Raw genomic sequence first — 14,596 nt, 5'->3', positions numbered from 1 at the left:
GATAGATAGATAGATAGATAGATAGATAGATAGATAGATAGATAGATGGCACAGGGTGAGTTGAAGATGAAGGGGTGATACCTGGAGAATAAAATTAAGGGGTGAGAAAGGATTATACTAGGAGAAGAAGAAAGGGACAGGTGGAATGGGGCAAATTATCCCACATAAAACAGACAAGAAAAGGCTTTTAGAGTGGAGGAGAAATGGGGGAAGGTGAGAGGGAATGAGTGAATCTTATTCTCATCAGATTTGGCTTAAGGTGAGAATAACATACACACTCAATTTGGTATGGAAATCTATCTTACCCTACAGAAATTAGGGGGGAGAAGGGGACAAGAGAGCAGGAGGATGATAGAAGGGAGGAAAGATTGGGGGAGGGGGTAATCAGAAGCAAACACTTCTAAGGAAGGACAGGGTCAAAAGAGAGAATAGAATAAATGGGGGATGGGATAGAATTAAGGGAAATATACATAGTTTTCCACATGACTACTATGGGTGTGTTTTGCATGACTACACATGTATAACCTGTATCAGGTTGCTTGCCTTCTTAATGAGGGTGGGTGGGGAGGGAGGAGGGGAGAAAATTTGAAACCCAAAGTTTTAAAAACAAATGTTAAAAATTGTTTTCATATGCAACTGAGAAATAAGATATACATGCAATGGGGTATAGAAATCCATCTTGTCTTATAGGAAAATAGACAGGGATGCAGATAAGAGAAAGGGAGGGGGAGATAGAAGGGATGGCAGATTAGGGGAAGGGGTATTCAGAATGTACACCATCTTGGCGTAGGGAGAGAGACGAGACAGGGAGAAAATTTTGGAATTCAAAATCTTGGGAAGTGAATGTTGAAAACTAAAACTAAAAAATAAATAAATAAATAAAAAGAAATGTGAGTAAAACAAACAAAAACAAAAACAAAAAATCTTTGAGTTCCTAATTCTCTCCCTTCCTCCCTCCCCAACAACCCTCACTGAGAGGGCAATCAATTCAATATAGGTTATACATGTGTAGTCATGCAAAACACTTCTATAGTAGTCATGTTGTAAAAGACTAACTATATTTCCCTCCATCCTATCCCACCCCATTTATTCTATTCTCTCCTTTGACCCTGTCCCTCCTCAAAAGTGTTTACTTCTGATTTCCCCTTCCCCCAATCTGCCATCCCTTCTGTCACTCCTCCCTCTCTTATTCTCTTCCCCCCTACTTTCCTGTAGGGTAAGATAGATTTCCATACTCAGTTGAGTGTGTATGTTATTTACTCCTTAAGCCAAATCCAATGACAGTAAAGTTCACACATTCCCCCTCACCTCCTCCTCTTCCCCTCCACTGTAAAAGGTTTTTCTTACCTCTTTTATGTGAAATAATTTACCCCATTCTACCTCTCCCTTTCTGTTTCTCCCACTACATTCCCCTCTCACCCCTTAATTTTATTTTTTAGATATCATCCCTTCATATCTAACTTACCCTATGCCCTCTGTCTGTCTGTCTATCTATCTATCTATACATACACACACATATACATATATATATATATATATACATATATATATACACATATATACATATATATTCTCTCTAACTACCCTAATAATGAGAAAGGTCTCATGAGTTACAAATATCATCTTTCCATGTAGGCATATAGGAATGTAAACAGTTCAACTTTAATAATTCCCTTATGATTTCTCTTTCCTGTTTATGTTTTCATGCTTCTCTTGAGTCTTATATTTGAAAGACAATTTTCCAATTTAGCTGTGGCTTTTCAAGAATGCATTAAATTCCCCTTTCTCAGTGAATGACAATTTTCCCCCTCAAAGATTATACTCAGTTTTGCTGGGTAGGTGATTCTTGCTTGTAATCCTATCTCCTTTGCTCTCCAGAGTATCATATTCCAAGCCCTCCTATCCCTTAAGGTAGAAGCTGCTAAATCTTGTGTTATCCTGATTGTGTTTCCACAATACTTGAATTGTTTCTTTCTGGCTGCCTATAATATTTTCTCCTTGACCTGGGAATTCTGGAATTTGGCTACAATATTCCTAGGAGTTTTCTTTTGGAAAAAGAGATACAAAAATCTCCTATAGAAAAGAACTCCTTAAAAGTAGAATTAGACAAATTAAAAATGTTAAAAAAAAATCTCAATGAAGAAAATATCTTAAAAATTAGAATTGGGAAAGTGGAAGCTAATGACTACATGAAACATTGCAAAACAGTAAAACAAAATCAAAAGAATGAAAAAATGGAAGAAAATGTGAAATATCTCATCGGGAAAAAAAAAACTGACCTGGAAAATGGATCAAGGAGAGATAATTTGAGTACTATTAGACTAACTGAAAGCCATGATTTAAAAAAACAGCCTAGACATAATCTTTCAAGAAACTATCAAGGAAAACTGCCCCAATATTCTAGAACCAGAGGGCAAAATCGAAATGGAAAGAATCCACCAATCACCTCCTGAAAGAGATTCAAAAATCAAAACTCCCAGGAGTATTATAGCCAGATTCTAGAGTTCCCAGGTCAAGGAGAAATATTGCAGGCAGCCAGAAAGAAACAACTCAAGTAACATGAAGTCACAATCAGGATCACACAAGATTCAGCAATTTTTACATTAAAGGATTGGAAGGCTTGGAATATGATATTCTGGAGGTCAAAGGAGCTAGGGTTACAACCAAGAATTGTCTACCCAGCAAAACTGAGCATTATCCTTCCTGGAGAAAATGGATATTTAATGAAATTGAGGACTTTCAAACATTCCTGATGAAAACACCAGAGATGAATAGAAAATTTAACATTCAAACATAAGACACAAGAGAAGCATAAAAAGGTAAAGAGGAAAGAAAAATCATAAGGGATTAAATAAGGTTAAACTATTTACATCCTACATGACATAATACTTGAAACTCCTAAGAATTTTTTTTTAATTAGGGCAGTTAGGAGGAGTGTTCACAGACAGAGGGAATGAATGTTAGTTGAATATGATGGGGTCACATCCAAAAAAATAAAATTGAGGTTTAAATTTATAAGAATATATGTCATTTCCCAATTGACAAATGGTCAAATAATATGAAAAAAAAAACATTTTTCAGACAAAGAAATCAAAGCTGTCTATAGTGATATGAAAAAATGCTCTATATCACTATTGAATAGAAAAATGCAAATTAAAACATCTCTGAGGTACCACCCCACACCTATCTGATTGGCTAACATGACAAAAAAGAAAAAATGATAAATGTTGGAAGTGATGTGGGAAAATTGGGATACTAATGCACTGATGGTAGAGTTGGAAACTGATCCAACCATTCTGGAGAACAGTTTGGAACTATGCCCAAAGGGCTATAAAAGTGAATATACCCTTTGACCCAGAAATACCACTATCAGGTCTGTATTCCAAAGACATCAAAGAAAAAGGAAAAGGATCTATATGTACAAAAATATTTATGGTAGCTCTTTTTGTGGTGGCAAAGAATAGGAAATAGAGGGGATGCCCATCGATTGGGGAATGACTGAACAAGTTGTGGTATATGATTGTAATGGAATACTATTGAGCCATAAGAAATGACAAGCAGAATGTCTTCAGAAAAATATGGAAAGACTTACATCAACTGATGAGGAGTGAAGTGAGCAGTATCAGGAGAACATTGTACACAATAACAGCAATAGTTTACGATTTTTTTAACTGTGAAATACTTAGCTATTCTTATCAGATACAGCAATCAAAAATAATTCCAAAAGAAACATGAAAAATGTTATGCAGCTCCAGAAAAAGAATTGATGTAGTATGAATACACATTGAAGAATACTATTTTTCACTTTAAAAAAAATGTTCTGTGTTTTCTTTCACAACATGACTAATATGGAAATATGTTTTACATGATTGCCCATGTATAACCTGTATCAAATTGTTTATCATCTCAGTTAAGGGGTAGGGGAAGGAAGGAGAGGATTTGGAATGCAAATTTTAAAAAAAAATGTTAAAATTGTGTTTACATGCAATCTGGAAAAAATAAAATATTTTTAAAAAATAAAATAAAGATGTGAGAAAAAGGGATTTACTGGAAGAAGAAAGGGAGAGGTGGAATGGAGTAAATTATTTCACATAAAAGAGGTGTGAAAAAAGCTTTTACAATGGAGAAGAAGATGGGGGAGCCTGGGAGAGAACATTTGAATCTTATTACAAGGATCATACAAATGACCAGGTGGGATTTATATCAGGAATGCAGGACTGATTCAACATCAGGAAAAATATATATATATATCAGCATAATGGACCACATTAATAACAAAAACAACAGAAATTATATGGTTATCTCACTAGATACAGAAAAAAACAAACAAAAAAAAACTTTTGACAAAATACAGTGCCCATCCCTATTAAAAACACTAGAGAAAATAGGAATAAATGGAATTTTCTTTAAAATCATATGTACCAACTATCTAAAACCATTAATGAGCATTATCTGTAATGGAGATAAGCTAGAAGCCTTTCCAATAAGACCAGGGGTAAAGCAAGGATGCCCATTTCTACCACTATTATTCAATATTATACCAGAAACATTAGCTATAGCAATAGGAAAAGAAAAAGAAATGAAAGGAATTAGAATAGGCAATAAGAAAACAAAACTATCACTCTTTGCAGATGATGTCATAGTATACTTAGACAATCAACTAAAAAAAAAAGCTGAAATAATTAACAACTTTAGAAAAGTTGTGAGATGCAAAATAAACCCACATTAATCATCAGCAATTCTATACATCACCAACAAGACCCAGCAATAAGAGATAAAAAGAGAAATTCCATTTAAAATAACTGTAGACAATACAAAATACTTTAGAGTCTATCTGCCTACTATGTGAACACAATTACAAAACACTTTTCACAAGAATAAAGTAAGGTCTAAACAACTGGAAAAATATCAATTGCTCATGGGTAGGCTGAGTCAATATAATAAAAATGACAGTTCTACCTAAACTAATTTACTTATTCAGTGCCCTACCAATCAAACTACCACAATTATTTTACAGAAGTGGAAAAAAATAATATCGAAATTCATCTGGGAGAACAAAAGATCAAGAAAATCAAGGGAATTAATGAAAAAAAAGTGAAGCAAGATGGTCTAGCCATACTAGATCTTAAACTGTATTATAAAATGGTAATCATTAAAGCAATATAATACTGGCTAAGAAATAGATTGGCAGAACAGTGGAATAGATTAGCTACACAATACAGATTCCTACATGACCATAATAATGCTAGGAAAATTGGAGAACAATATGGCAGAAACTAGATATGGACCAACATCTTATATCATAAACCAATATAACATAAAAATTGGTAAATAATTTAGACATAAAGGGTGATATCATAAACAAATTAGGAGAACAAGCAATAGTTTACCTGTCAGATCTATGGAAAAGGGAAGAATTTATGACCAAATGAGAGATAGAGAGTACTATGAGATATAAAATGGATAATTTTAATTATATAAAATTTAAAAGTTTTTGCACAAACAAAACTGCTTCAGACAAGATTAGAAAGACAGCAGAAAGCATAAAAAAAATTACAGCAAGTGTCTCTGATAAAGGCCTCATTTTTCAAATATATGGAGAATTGAATCAAATATATATGAATGCAAGTCATACTACAATTGACAAATGATCAGGTTAAGTGCTTAAGAAATGCTTATTCCCCTCCCCCATCCTCATTGGAATGATTTCTCTTCATGCCTTCAGAATTTTACATAATAGGCATTAAATAAATACTTGTTTCCTTCCTTTCCTTCCTTCAGCCATAGCTTAGAAAATAGTAATGAAACCAGCACTATCATTACTTAAGAGAGAAAGAGAGAGAGAGAGAGAGAGAGAGCAATCAATTCTTCTTTGATTCTACTCACCATTCCTCTTTATTTCTCAATCTCAAACCCTCTGGCCATCACTCCCCTCTGTGTGTTGTCTTCCCCTATTAAAATATAAGCTTCTCTGTTATTTGTACTTGGACTTTCTCCTTCATGATGTTACTCTATATTATTATGTCTGTGTAGATGTTGTATCTACCCTTATGAAATACAATATTCTTGAAGGAAGAGACTGTTATTGTCTTTGTATCTCAAGCACTGAGAATTCTATCTTAAAACAAAGGACTCAAAATTTATTGAATTGAATCAAGGGAAATTGGGCTTTGAAAATGACCACTTATTCAGTCTTCTAGCCAGAAACTCCTTAGCACCCCCAAACATTTGACAAAAACTCATGTTATTCTTCTGAACATGATGGAAAGATTTGAACTGTATCAGAGATGTCATGTGTGTGGCTGTCTGAGTGGCTGCACCCACTGAGTAGCTCTCCAATCTGAGATATCCATTTGGACAGAAGTCTCTTTTGGACAGCCTCAAAGATTTGTCCTTAACCCTGAGCTATTGAACACCTATCAAGCTTGGGCAAAGGCACAGGCAAAAAGCTTATTCAATCTCAAATGACATGAAGATAGGAGGAATAGCCAACATCTGAAACAATAAATCTGGGATCCAAAAAGATTTAAAGAACTAGACTATTTGCCAGAATCTAATCAAATAAAGGAAAAAAAAAACAATTGAGGAGAAAACGAGCCTGTACACAACTTGTTATGAGACTCAATTAAGCCAGCTCATCCTGAGAGGACATGCAGATGAGAGTGGAAAGTAGGCCACAAACAACTGGGAAATGTATATTTGCTAACAGAAGCAACAGAAATTGTATAATTATCTCACTAGATACAGAAAAAAAAAAACTACAAAGTGATCTATTGCTTGAACAAGCCATTGTGATCTATTATTATCTGATAAAATTCAATCCAATGCACTGATAAAATGAAATCAGCAAGGTGTGATGAACTGGATGAATTTGGAAGAAAAATGCAGGCATTGGAAAATGTAATGCATTTTATTGAAAACCATAAGAATTCTTCCAGACCCATCTAATTTCAGAGCCATAAGTGGGTTTAGATAAAGGCAAAGTAGGTAATCGAGATAAAATTACTAAAGATTGCATAAATCTGATCCTGGGCACTCTGATATAATGACCCTTCAGTAATTAACCCCCTCAACCTTACACTTTATACAGGAAGTATCAGTTTCTTCTCAGAAATATCTTTGAGTTTAACAGCTGGTCCTTTTTGTAAAAGATGCGAATTTCCTTCTTATGTAATCATCGAACAATGCATGCTGTCCTGAAATAACCAGGGAGGTTTGGCTGGTTCCTCAGTTATACTCACTAGAAAGACTTTTTAACCAGGATAACATAGCTTTTATGGTTAAAATTGCTGCCTGAGGAGTATCATGCACTTCCAACAAAATGATGGAATTTGTATCCTTAATTCCTTACATTCTCATCTAAAAATATATCTTCTGGACAAGCTGCAGTAAGAAGATTCATGGAGCTACCATGTCCCACGCAAACACTTATTCTACAATGACAAGTAGCTTTATGAAAAAGGAGGAAAAAGGACAATATTTGCTGAGGAGATATAAAAGAGAAGCTGGAGTGGAAGAATCACAGCTTCACGTTCAGCCGAGGAGGAAGAAAAGGGACGATAGAGCACACGATGCCTGAAGTGGAGCAGAGAGCGCTTCAGGCCAACGCTGGCTGGAGAGGGGTAGAGGAGAAGTGTAACATAGGAGGTCAAAATCATTTCATTAATTTCCTTCTCTGTCTAATAAGATAATAATGCTGAGCTGATAAGACATTTTAAATGGAGAGTTTTCTTCCCAAGCCACAAGACATTTTTTCTTCTAAATTTTTCAGTTGAGCCCAACATTCAGGTGAAGTGTTTTGTCTTTTTGAACGGTTATACCTTAGATTTATTTAAAACTGCTTGAGTGAGAAGAGACCAAAAGCAAATCTGCGCAAAAATGTGTGGTTGTAAGAGGTGTGGAAGCCAGACCTTGGATGACTCCCACCTCCCACCTCCTTCGCTCCTCCTTCATGAAACCATGGTGGCCAAATCTATTACAAAGTAAGATCACCTGATCTTCACTGGGCCCTCACGGCAACAAGATCATGCTGTGATGCTTCCTGAAATAATCCATTTTCCCTCTCATAACAGCAGCTACTCCCAACCTTTTCATTCCTTCTGAAAGCCTCCCCTAACTCTCCCTCAAAAAATTCCATTGTTTCTTTTTACCTACAGGGATGAAATCTAAAATCCTGCTTCAAATCTTTCCTGACCTGAGCCCTTCCTACCTTTCCAGTCTTCTTACACTTGACTCTCTTCCATGCACCCAACCATCTGGCTACACTGCCCTCTTCGCTAGTTCAGGGCATTCTATCTGCCTCTGTCCCCTTTCCCTGGCATTCCACTATGCCTAAAGTGCTCATTCCCCTGCCCTCTGCCTCCTGGTTTCCTTGGTTTGCTTTAAGGCTAAACTCAAAGTCCACCTTGTGCAAGATATGCTCTCACTCTCCACCTCTGCAGCTCTGGTCCTTTAAGATGACCTTCCATTGCACTGTAGATATATCACATATGGCCCATAGCTGTTTGTACCATCTCTTCCAAGAGAACCTGAGCTCTTCAGGGGCATAGAATCATAGTTTTGTCTTTCTTCATATCTCTAGCAGTTAGCAAAATGCCAGTAATATATAAGTCCCTAATAAATGCTTATTGGTCAATTGATACTTTATATGAACAACTTGTTTTACAATATTTCTTTCCCCATAAGCTCCCTTTTTATGAAGTTCTAAAATAAATACCCACTGGACCAAGAGATCTCTGGGGCTAACACACAGGCACTATTCTCTCTAGGTCCAATTCCTCAAATGTGTGTGTGTGTGTGAGAGTGTGTGTGAGAGAGAGAGAGAGAGAGAGAGAGAGAGAGAGAGAGAGAGAGAGAGAGAGAGAGAGAAAGTTGTTAGACTTTCTTCATTTTCCACATGAAAGACCTAAAAGATATATTTTCATGTTGTTAGAGCAGAACATTTTTATCTCATTGAGGAAAGGTGAGAGACTGAGAAATAAGGAAATTGAATTCTTTCCTCTATTTCCCTCTCTTACCCTGCTTACCAGGAGAAAGGGAAAAGAAAATGGTAACGGATGGCGAAATTAGAGCTATAGAGCTCTAACTACAGAGTTACACTAACTTATATTGGACTTGGATAAATTGAGAGTGTTTCTTCTACAATTTCCAAAGAGAAAATAAAATGACAAATTTAAGGCTCTTATAATAAAGCTCAGTATGAAATTAGCTACAAAATAATTTAACTATTTGCTTATGTGACATCAGTAAGATTAGTAAACTTCGTTATTAAGGTAGGTGGTCTTTCTCTCCCACCACACTCCACATCCCAGAAAAGCCCAAAATGTAATCAAAGGATATCACCAAGGTGTTAAACTAACTGCCAAAATCTGTCCAGAGCTGGTGATTCTTTCGTGAAGGGTGAACAAGTCGAAAAGGCCCAGTTGTTCTAGCCAGAAATGGGCCACATGCTCAAAAACCTTTAAGCAGCTAACCTCAGGATCAAGTGTAATAACTCAGAGCAGTGGACATTTGGAAGAGCTCTGGAGGACGCCTCTGGGCTTATTTAGGAAGGTGAAATAGAAACATGGGGAAGGGGTTTTCTGTCCCCTACCCCCAAATCATCTATCAAACCTTAAAAATGAAATACTTAATCACTAGGAATCATAGAATGCACCAGGAAACAGAAAGATACACTCTATACCCATGATTCTTAACCTAAGCCCCACACAGCTAGAAGGGATCAACAGACAGATTTCAAGCTGTCTCTGAAGTTGAATGGGTAAAAAATAGAGCTGTATTTTCACTAACATCTGATTAAAATTTAGCATTGCTTCAATTCATTTCATGCATTCAAAAACATTATTCTGAGGAGTACATGGGCTCTAGGGATGGATGCCAAAGGGATCCATAACACAAACGATGTGAAGGACCCCTAGATATTGGTATTTTAGTCTCCCAAGGTACTTGAGGCTTTAAGGTGCAGGGTCTCTGAGAGCAGAAAGAGAGCTGGCTGCAGAGTCATGAGAAAAATAGCACTGCGATTGAGGCTCACTGTACGAGAGTAGACCCTGGCAAGGGCCTCACTCACAAGAGATCTCTCACCTGAGCGGGCGGGGCAGGGGAAAGGAAGCGGAAGGCTCCCTATGATGATTCAACAGGAGTGAAAGAAGATCCAGGTCCTACAATTATTGTTTTGTCAGGGATCTAGGCTTCATTTCCTCCCTTCTTTTGTGACTCACATTCTACTCTAAATTTGTGTCAACTCTTTCAAAGGGTACTGTATATTTTAGGGGGAGAATGTAACCCAACTTTATAAAAAGGAAAGTTTTGTATTTTTTTTTGTTTTTGGTGAGGCAATCGAGATTAAGTGACTTGCCCAGGGTCACACAGATAGTAAGTGTCAAGTGTCTGAGGCTGGATTTGAACTCAGGTTCTCCTGACTCCAAGGTCAGAGCTCTAACCACTGTGCTACCTAACTGCCCCCATATACTTCACTTCTTAATGGGTACTCTCAGTAAATGTCTTTATTTTGAGCCAATTGTGTCCACCAGCTGAGTATTAAAGGTAAGCACACCACTGGGGGCTCATAGGTCACAGTTTTAGGAATAATGGCCAGAAGAGTTCCCCAGAAACCAAGGTAGAATCTACTCACTGTGGAATCCATGCCTTCAGCATAAGTGTGAGTTGTGAGAACAGCCCAGAAGATGTGCTACACTCAGGTAAAAATAAGCTTTTAGAAATAGTTGTTTTATTATTGTTGTTGTTATTTATTTAATGTTCTTTCCACCAATAAAGATTTCATCTCTTCTATGAATCAGTATTCAAGAGTTGCATTTCAAAGAAAAAACAAACAAACAAAAGCATTCAGGGGCCAATCTTATATTATGGCTCTGAATTTAACTAGACTTGTCCTTCTATAACAGACATACAATTCATCACTGGGTCCAACTTGACATGTTGGGAACCTACGGGCACTTTCATGTTATAAAAAGGTGTAGGAGTAAGACATTTGCAAAAACTAGAATTGCTATCATTTGAACATTTGTTAATTAACAGATTGCATACAAATTAAAATAATACAACTTATAAAATAATTTATTCAGTCATAAATGTATTATGTAAAGCAGAGCATCTCTCCATTTCTTTTTTTGATGTGATATTAAAAGGATTTAGATATGTCACAATTTTTGATGGGGGCTCTGAATCAATTCAGTAAATATTCATTAAGCTCATTGTCTATACATGGCCTTGTGCTAGGTACAAGGGATTCAAAAACAAAACCAAGTCTCTGCCTTCAAGCCCCTTATACCCTGCTGCAAGTTACATGTCCATATAGATGTTCATTAATGAGAAAGTGCATTCAAAATAATATAAAGTCATCTCGGGGCGGGGGGAGAACTGAAAAACTAGGATATGAGAAAAGGTGTCAATGTTCAAAAAACAATAGCAATGACGCTTCCCAAGCTGCGGAGGTCAGCCTTACTCTGCACAGTTCATCTGAACGCTATCTTGATAAATCTGAAACTTAAGTGCATGTGTGTATATGTGCATACACATGTGCACAAACACACTTCCCCATAATCATGAGAAGTGCAACTTTACCCAATATTCTCAATGTATCGTTCATGTGATTTAAAATTTGTGCCACGACTCAAACCAACGATAACTTCTTTTCATTCAGACAGTTTACTGAGGGGGAAAAAAGACTCATGTGACTGACCCGGAATGCGCTTCAACTTTCGGGGCTGCTGCGGGTACTCTTTTTTCCGTAATTCTGATAAAGCGCAGGAAAGAAGGGCTTTGTGTTCCAATGAAAATATGCCATATGGTTTTGGGCCCTTTTCCCCCCTGGGGACAGTCTCAGCCTGTAGAAAACAAAACAAAACACCAAAGAGGCTTAAGAGATGCAATTTCCACGCGGCCCCTAGCTGTAGGCACTCAGCATTCCAGCATACCAGCATAGTTCATCAGAGGAAAACCACATCCCTGGCCATCCTAAACACTCAACTTCTGACTGGGATATCCTCTGCCCCCCCATCCTTGCCCCAGCTAGACGACGTATCTGCTTTTCACATCGTTTCTTTCTGCGTGGGTGGATGGACGGGTGAGTCTCATCCTAACTTAGACTAAGCCCCAGCTTTTATACTAACCCATCCTCCTCTCATCCTCCTCTACCTAAGAGACATCAAAGGCTTCCGGCTTTTAAATAGCAAAGGTGCCCTGTTCAAATCTGACCTCAGATACTTACTAGCTGTGTGACCCCAGGCAAGTCACTTAACCTTTCTCGTCTCAGGTTCTGCATCTGTAAAAAGAGCTGAGGAAGGACGTGGCAAAGCACTCTAGTATATCTGTCAGGAAAACCCCAAATGGGATCACGAAGAGCCAGACGACTGAAAAACAACCGGACGACGCCTCTGAGTCAGGAAGATAAAGGAGCAGCTTCCTCTGGGCTCACAGGCACTACTGAGTTTTGTAAAACCATTTTCAAAGGTGTCTTAAAATGATTAGAGGTTGAACAAATTAGAGTTACTAGGCTTTTCATGCAGTGAGGAGAAAAAATGCCCTCTATCATTTATTAATTAACTAATAGCAATAGACTGTTTGCCAATGATCCTTGATATTTCTTTCAAACCCAAGATGTCTATCACTCCTTATTTGTAAAAGAATTGAAAAAACAACAACAACAACAACAGTAAAGAACTCTAATTATAGACGAATGTACAGCTTCGAGGCTTTCCTCTCCCGTGTGGCAGGCTTCATTTTCATTCTCCTCTCCCACCTCCCTTCACATGGCTCTTCGGCTGTGGTCCAGAATCGCCTCAGCTTTCTCCGCCCTACCCTACTCTGATGCCTTATATTTTCCTACCTCAAATGCTTCATGTGAATTGTCTATATTTAATGAATTACATCAGTTTCCATCTTGATCTTTCTTAAGGAAATGGAAGCTGAAGATCCACCTTTCTAGCTGCTTGCTTTAACGTCCCGTCCTTGAAATAAATAGCAACAACAATAAGAGCGAGCGTTTCTATAATGCTTTAAGGTCTGCAAAAAATACTTAACAAATATTATTCTATCTTCACAACAGTCCTGAAAGATAGGTGTTATATCCCCATCTTACAGATGAGGAAACTGAGGCAAACAGAGGCTAAGGGACTTGCCCAGGGTCACACAGCTAGTAGGTGTCCGAGGTTGGATTTAAATTCTGGTCCTCTTGCCTCTGTTTGGTCTGGCACCGTGCTGTTTAGATGAATTATAGAATGTAGCCTTAATCTGATTTTGTTGAGCTTTAGACTGAGTAATCTTGAAGGGGTAAAAGGGCAACATTTGTCAGACATATTGGATTTTGAGACACTGCCCGTAAGGGCAATGATTTCTGATAGTTGTTGTAAAGAACTAGTTCTCATGAGTTGGCAACTAGGTGATACAGCGCACAGAGCACAGGGCCCAGAGTCAGAAAAACTCATCTTCCCGAGTTCTAACGTGGCCTCAGAAACTTACTAACTGTGTGATCCTGGGCAAGTCACTTAATCCCATTTGCCTCAGTTCCTCATCTGTAAAATGAGCTGGAGAAGGAGGCAGCAAACCACTCCAGTATCCTTAGCAAGAAAACCCCAAATAGGGTCACCAAGAGTTGGATGTGACTGAAAAATGATTGAACAACAAGCGTTCTCGTGAACATCCAGGCATGATAGTATTCCTGTACAGACTCGTGTTTACAAAGTGGAAAAGCACAGGATATCTCGGGAAAGCACAAGTTCAAAATAATTCAGCAATATGATGTTACTTCGCCAAAAAGGCGGATGTGGTTTTAGGCTGCGTTAAGGGTCAACAAAGAACTTGAAATGGAGATGGTAATAATCCCACTCTATTTTGTCCTGTTTGATTTCAATCAACATATATGTATTAATCACGTACAATTTCCAAGGTACTGCATTAGGCATTGGGAATACAAAGATGAAAGAAAACACAGTCATTACCATCAAAGAATTTAAAATACAGGAGAGAGAAGGAAATAGAGATATAAATAAATAAAGATCGTGAACCACTTAACCGCACTAAGCCTTAGCCTCCTCAACAGTAAAAAACGTGGACAATAAAAACCACAGTTGCCTACCGCACTTGACTGTTGAACCACTTGATAACGGGAGACCAGACCTGTGATTTCACTGATCAAAGGAAGTCCCATTGAGCAATCGTCTCTACCAACACTGGCTGGCACCTTCTCTTCATGTTACAGTCTTACTAGGATTAAGTCGATTAGCATTTACGCGGCACATCCTGTGAGCCAGACACCATGCTAAGTGCTGAGAATGAAAACACAAGCAAAATGACAACTCCCAGCTTCGAGGAGCTTGATTCCCATTGGGAGGGACAAGCAAATGAAAGGAAGTTGGTAGGGGTGAGGGGAAGAGGAGGTACTCATGTGTGGACGTGGCAAGAAAGTGTGGGAAATGAAGGGTCTTTCATTTGTCTGTTTTGGGTCCTTTCACAAAATGGAGGTTTGGGAAGAACTAAGCAATGGGAGAAAAGAGCCACTGGGGCAGAGGGAAGATGTGGTTGAACATGGAGGCAAAGTCTAGGGCACTCAGAGGTGAAACAGCAGGTGCCAGAGGCA

General features: G+C 37.9%; 1 protein-coding gene across 1 annotated transcript in view; it reads right to left on the bottom strand.

Moving 5' to 3' along the window:
- The window catches only part of LRRIQ3 (leucine rich repeats and IQ motif containing 3), a 125,808-nt gene that overhangs the window by 16,541 nt on the left and 94,671 nt on the right, over positions 1 to 14,596 (bottom strand). Inside the window, exon 5 of the mRNA XM_027874005.1 lies at positions 11,702 to 11,846. Coding sequence (XP_027729806.1) covers positions 11,702 to 11,846 — 145 coding nt within the window. The remainder of the gene's footprint in view (positions 1 to 11,701; positions 11,847 to 14,596) is intronic.

Source organism: Vombatus ursinus, unplaced genomic scaffold, assembly GCF_900497805.2.
Source record: "Vombatus ursinus unplaced genomic scaffold, bare-nosed wombat genome assembly UNPS02014804.1, whole genome shotgun sequence".
NCBI classification, from domain to species: domain Eukaryota; kingdom Metazoa; phylum Chordata; class Mammalia; order Diprotodontia; family Vombatidae; genus Vombatus; species Vombatus ursinus.
Note: the sequence above shows the minus strand (reverse complement) of the source record. Positions and strands in the feature narration are given on the sequence as shown.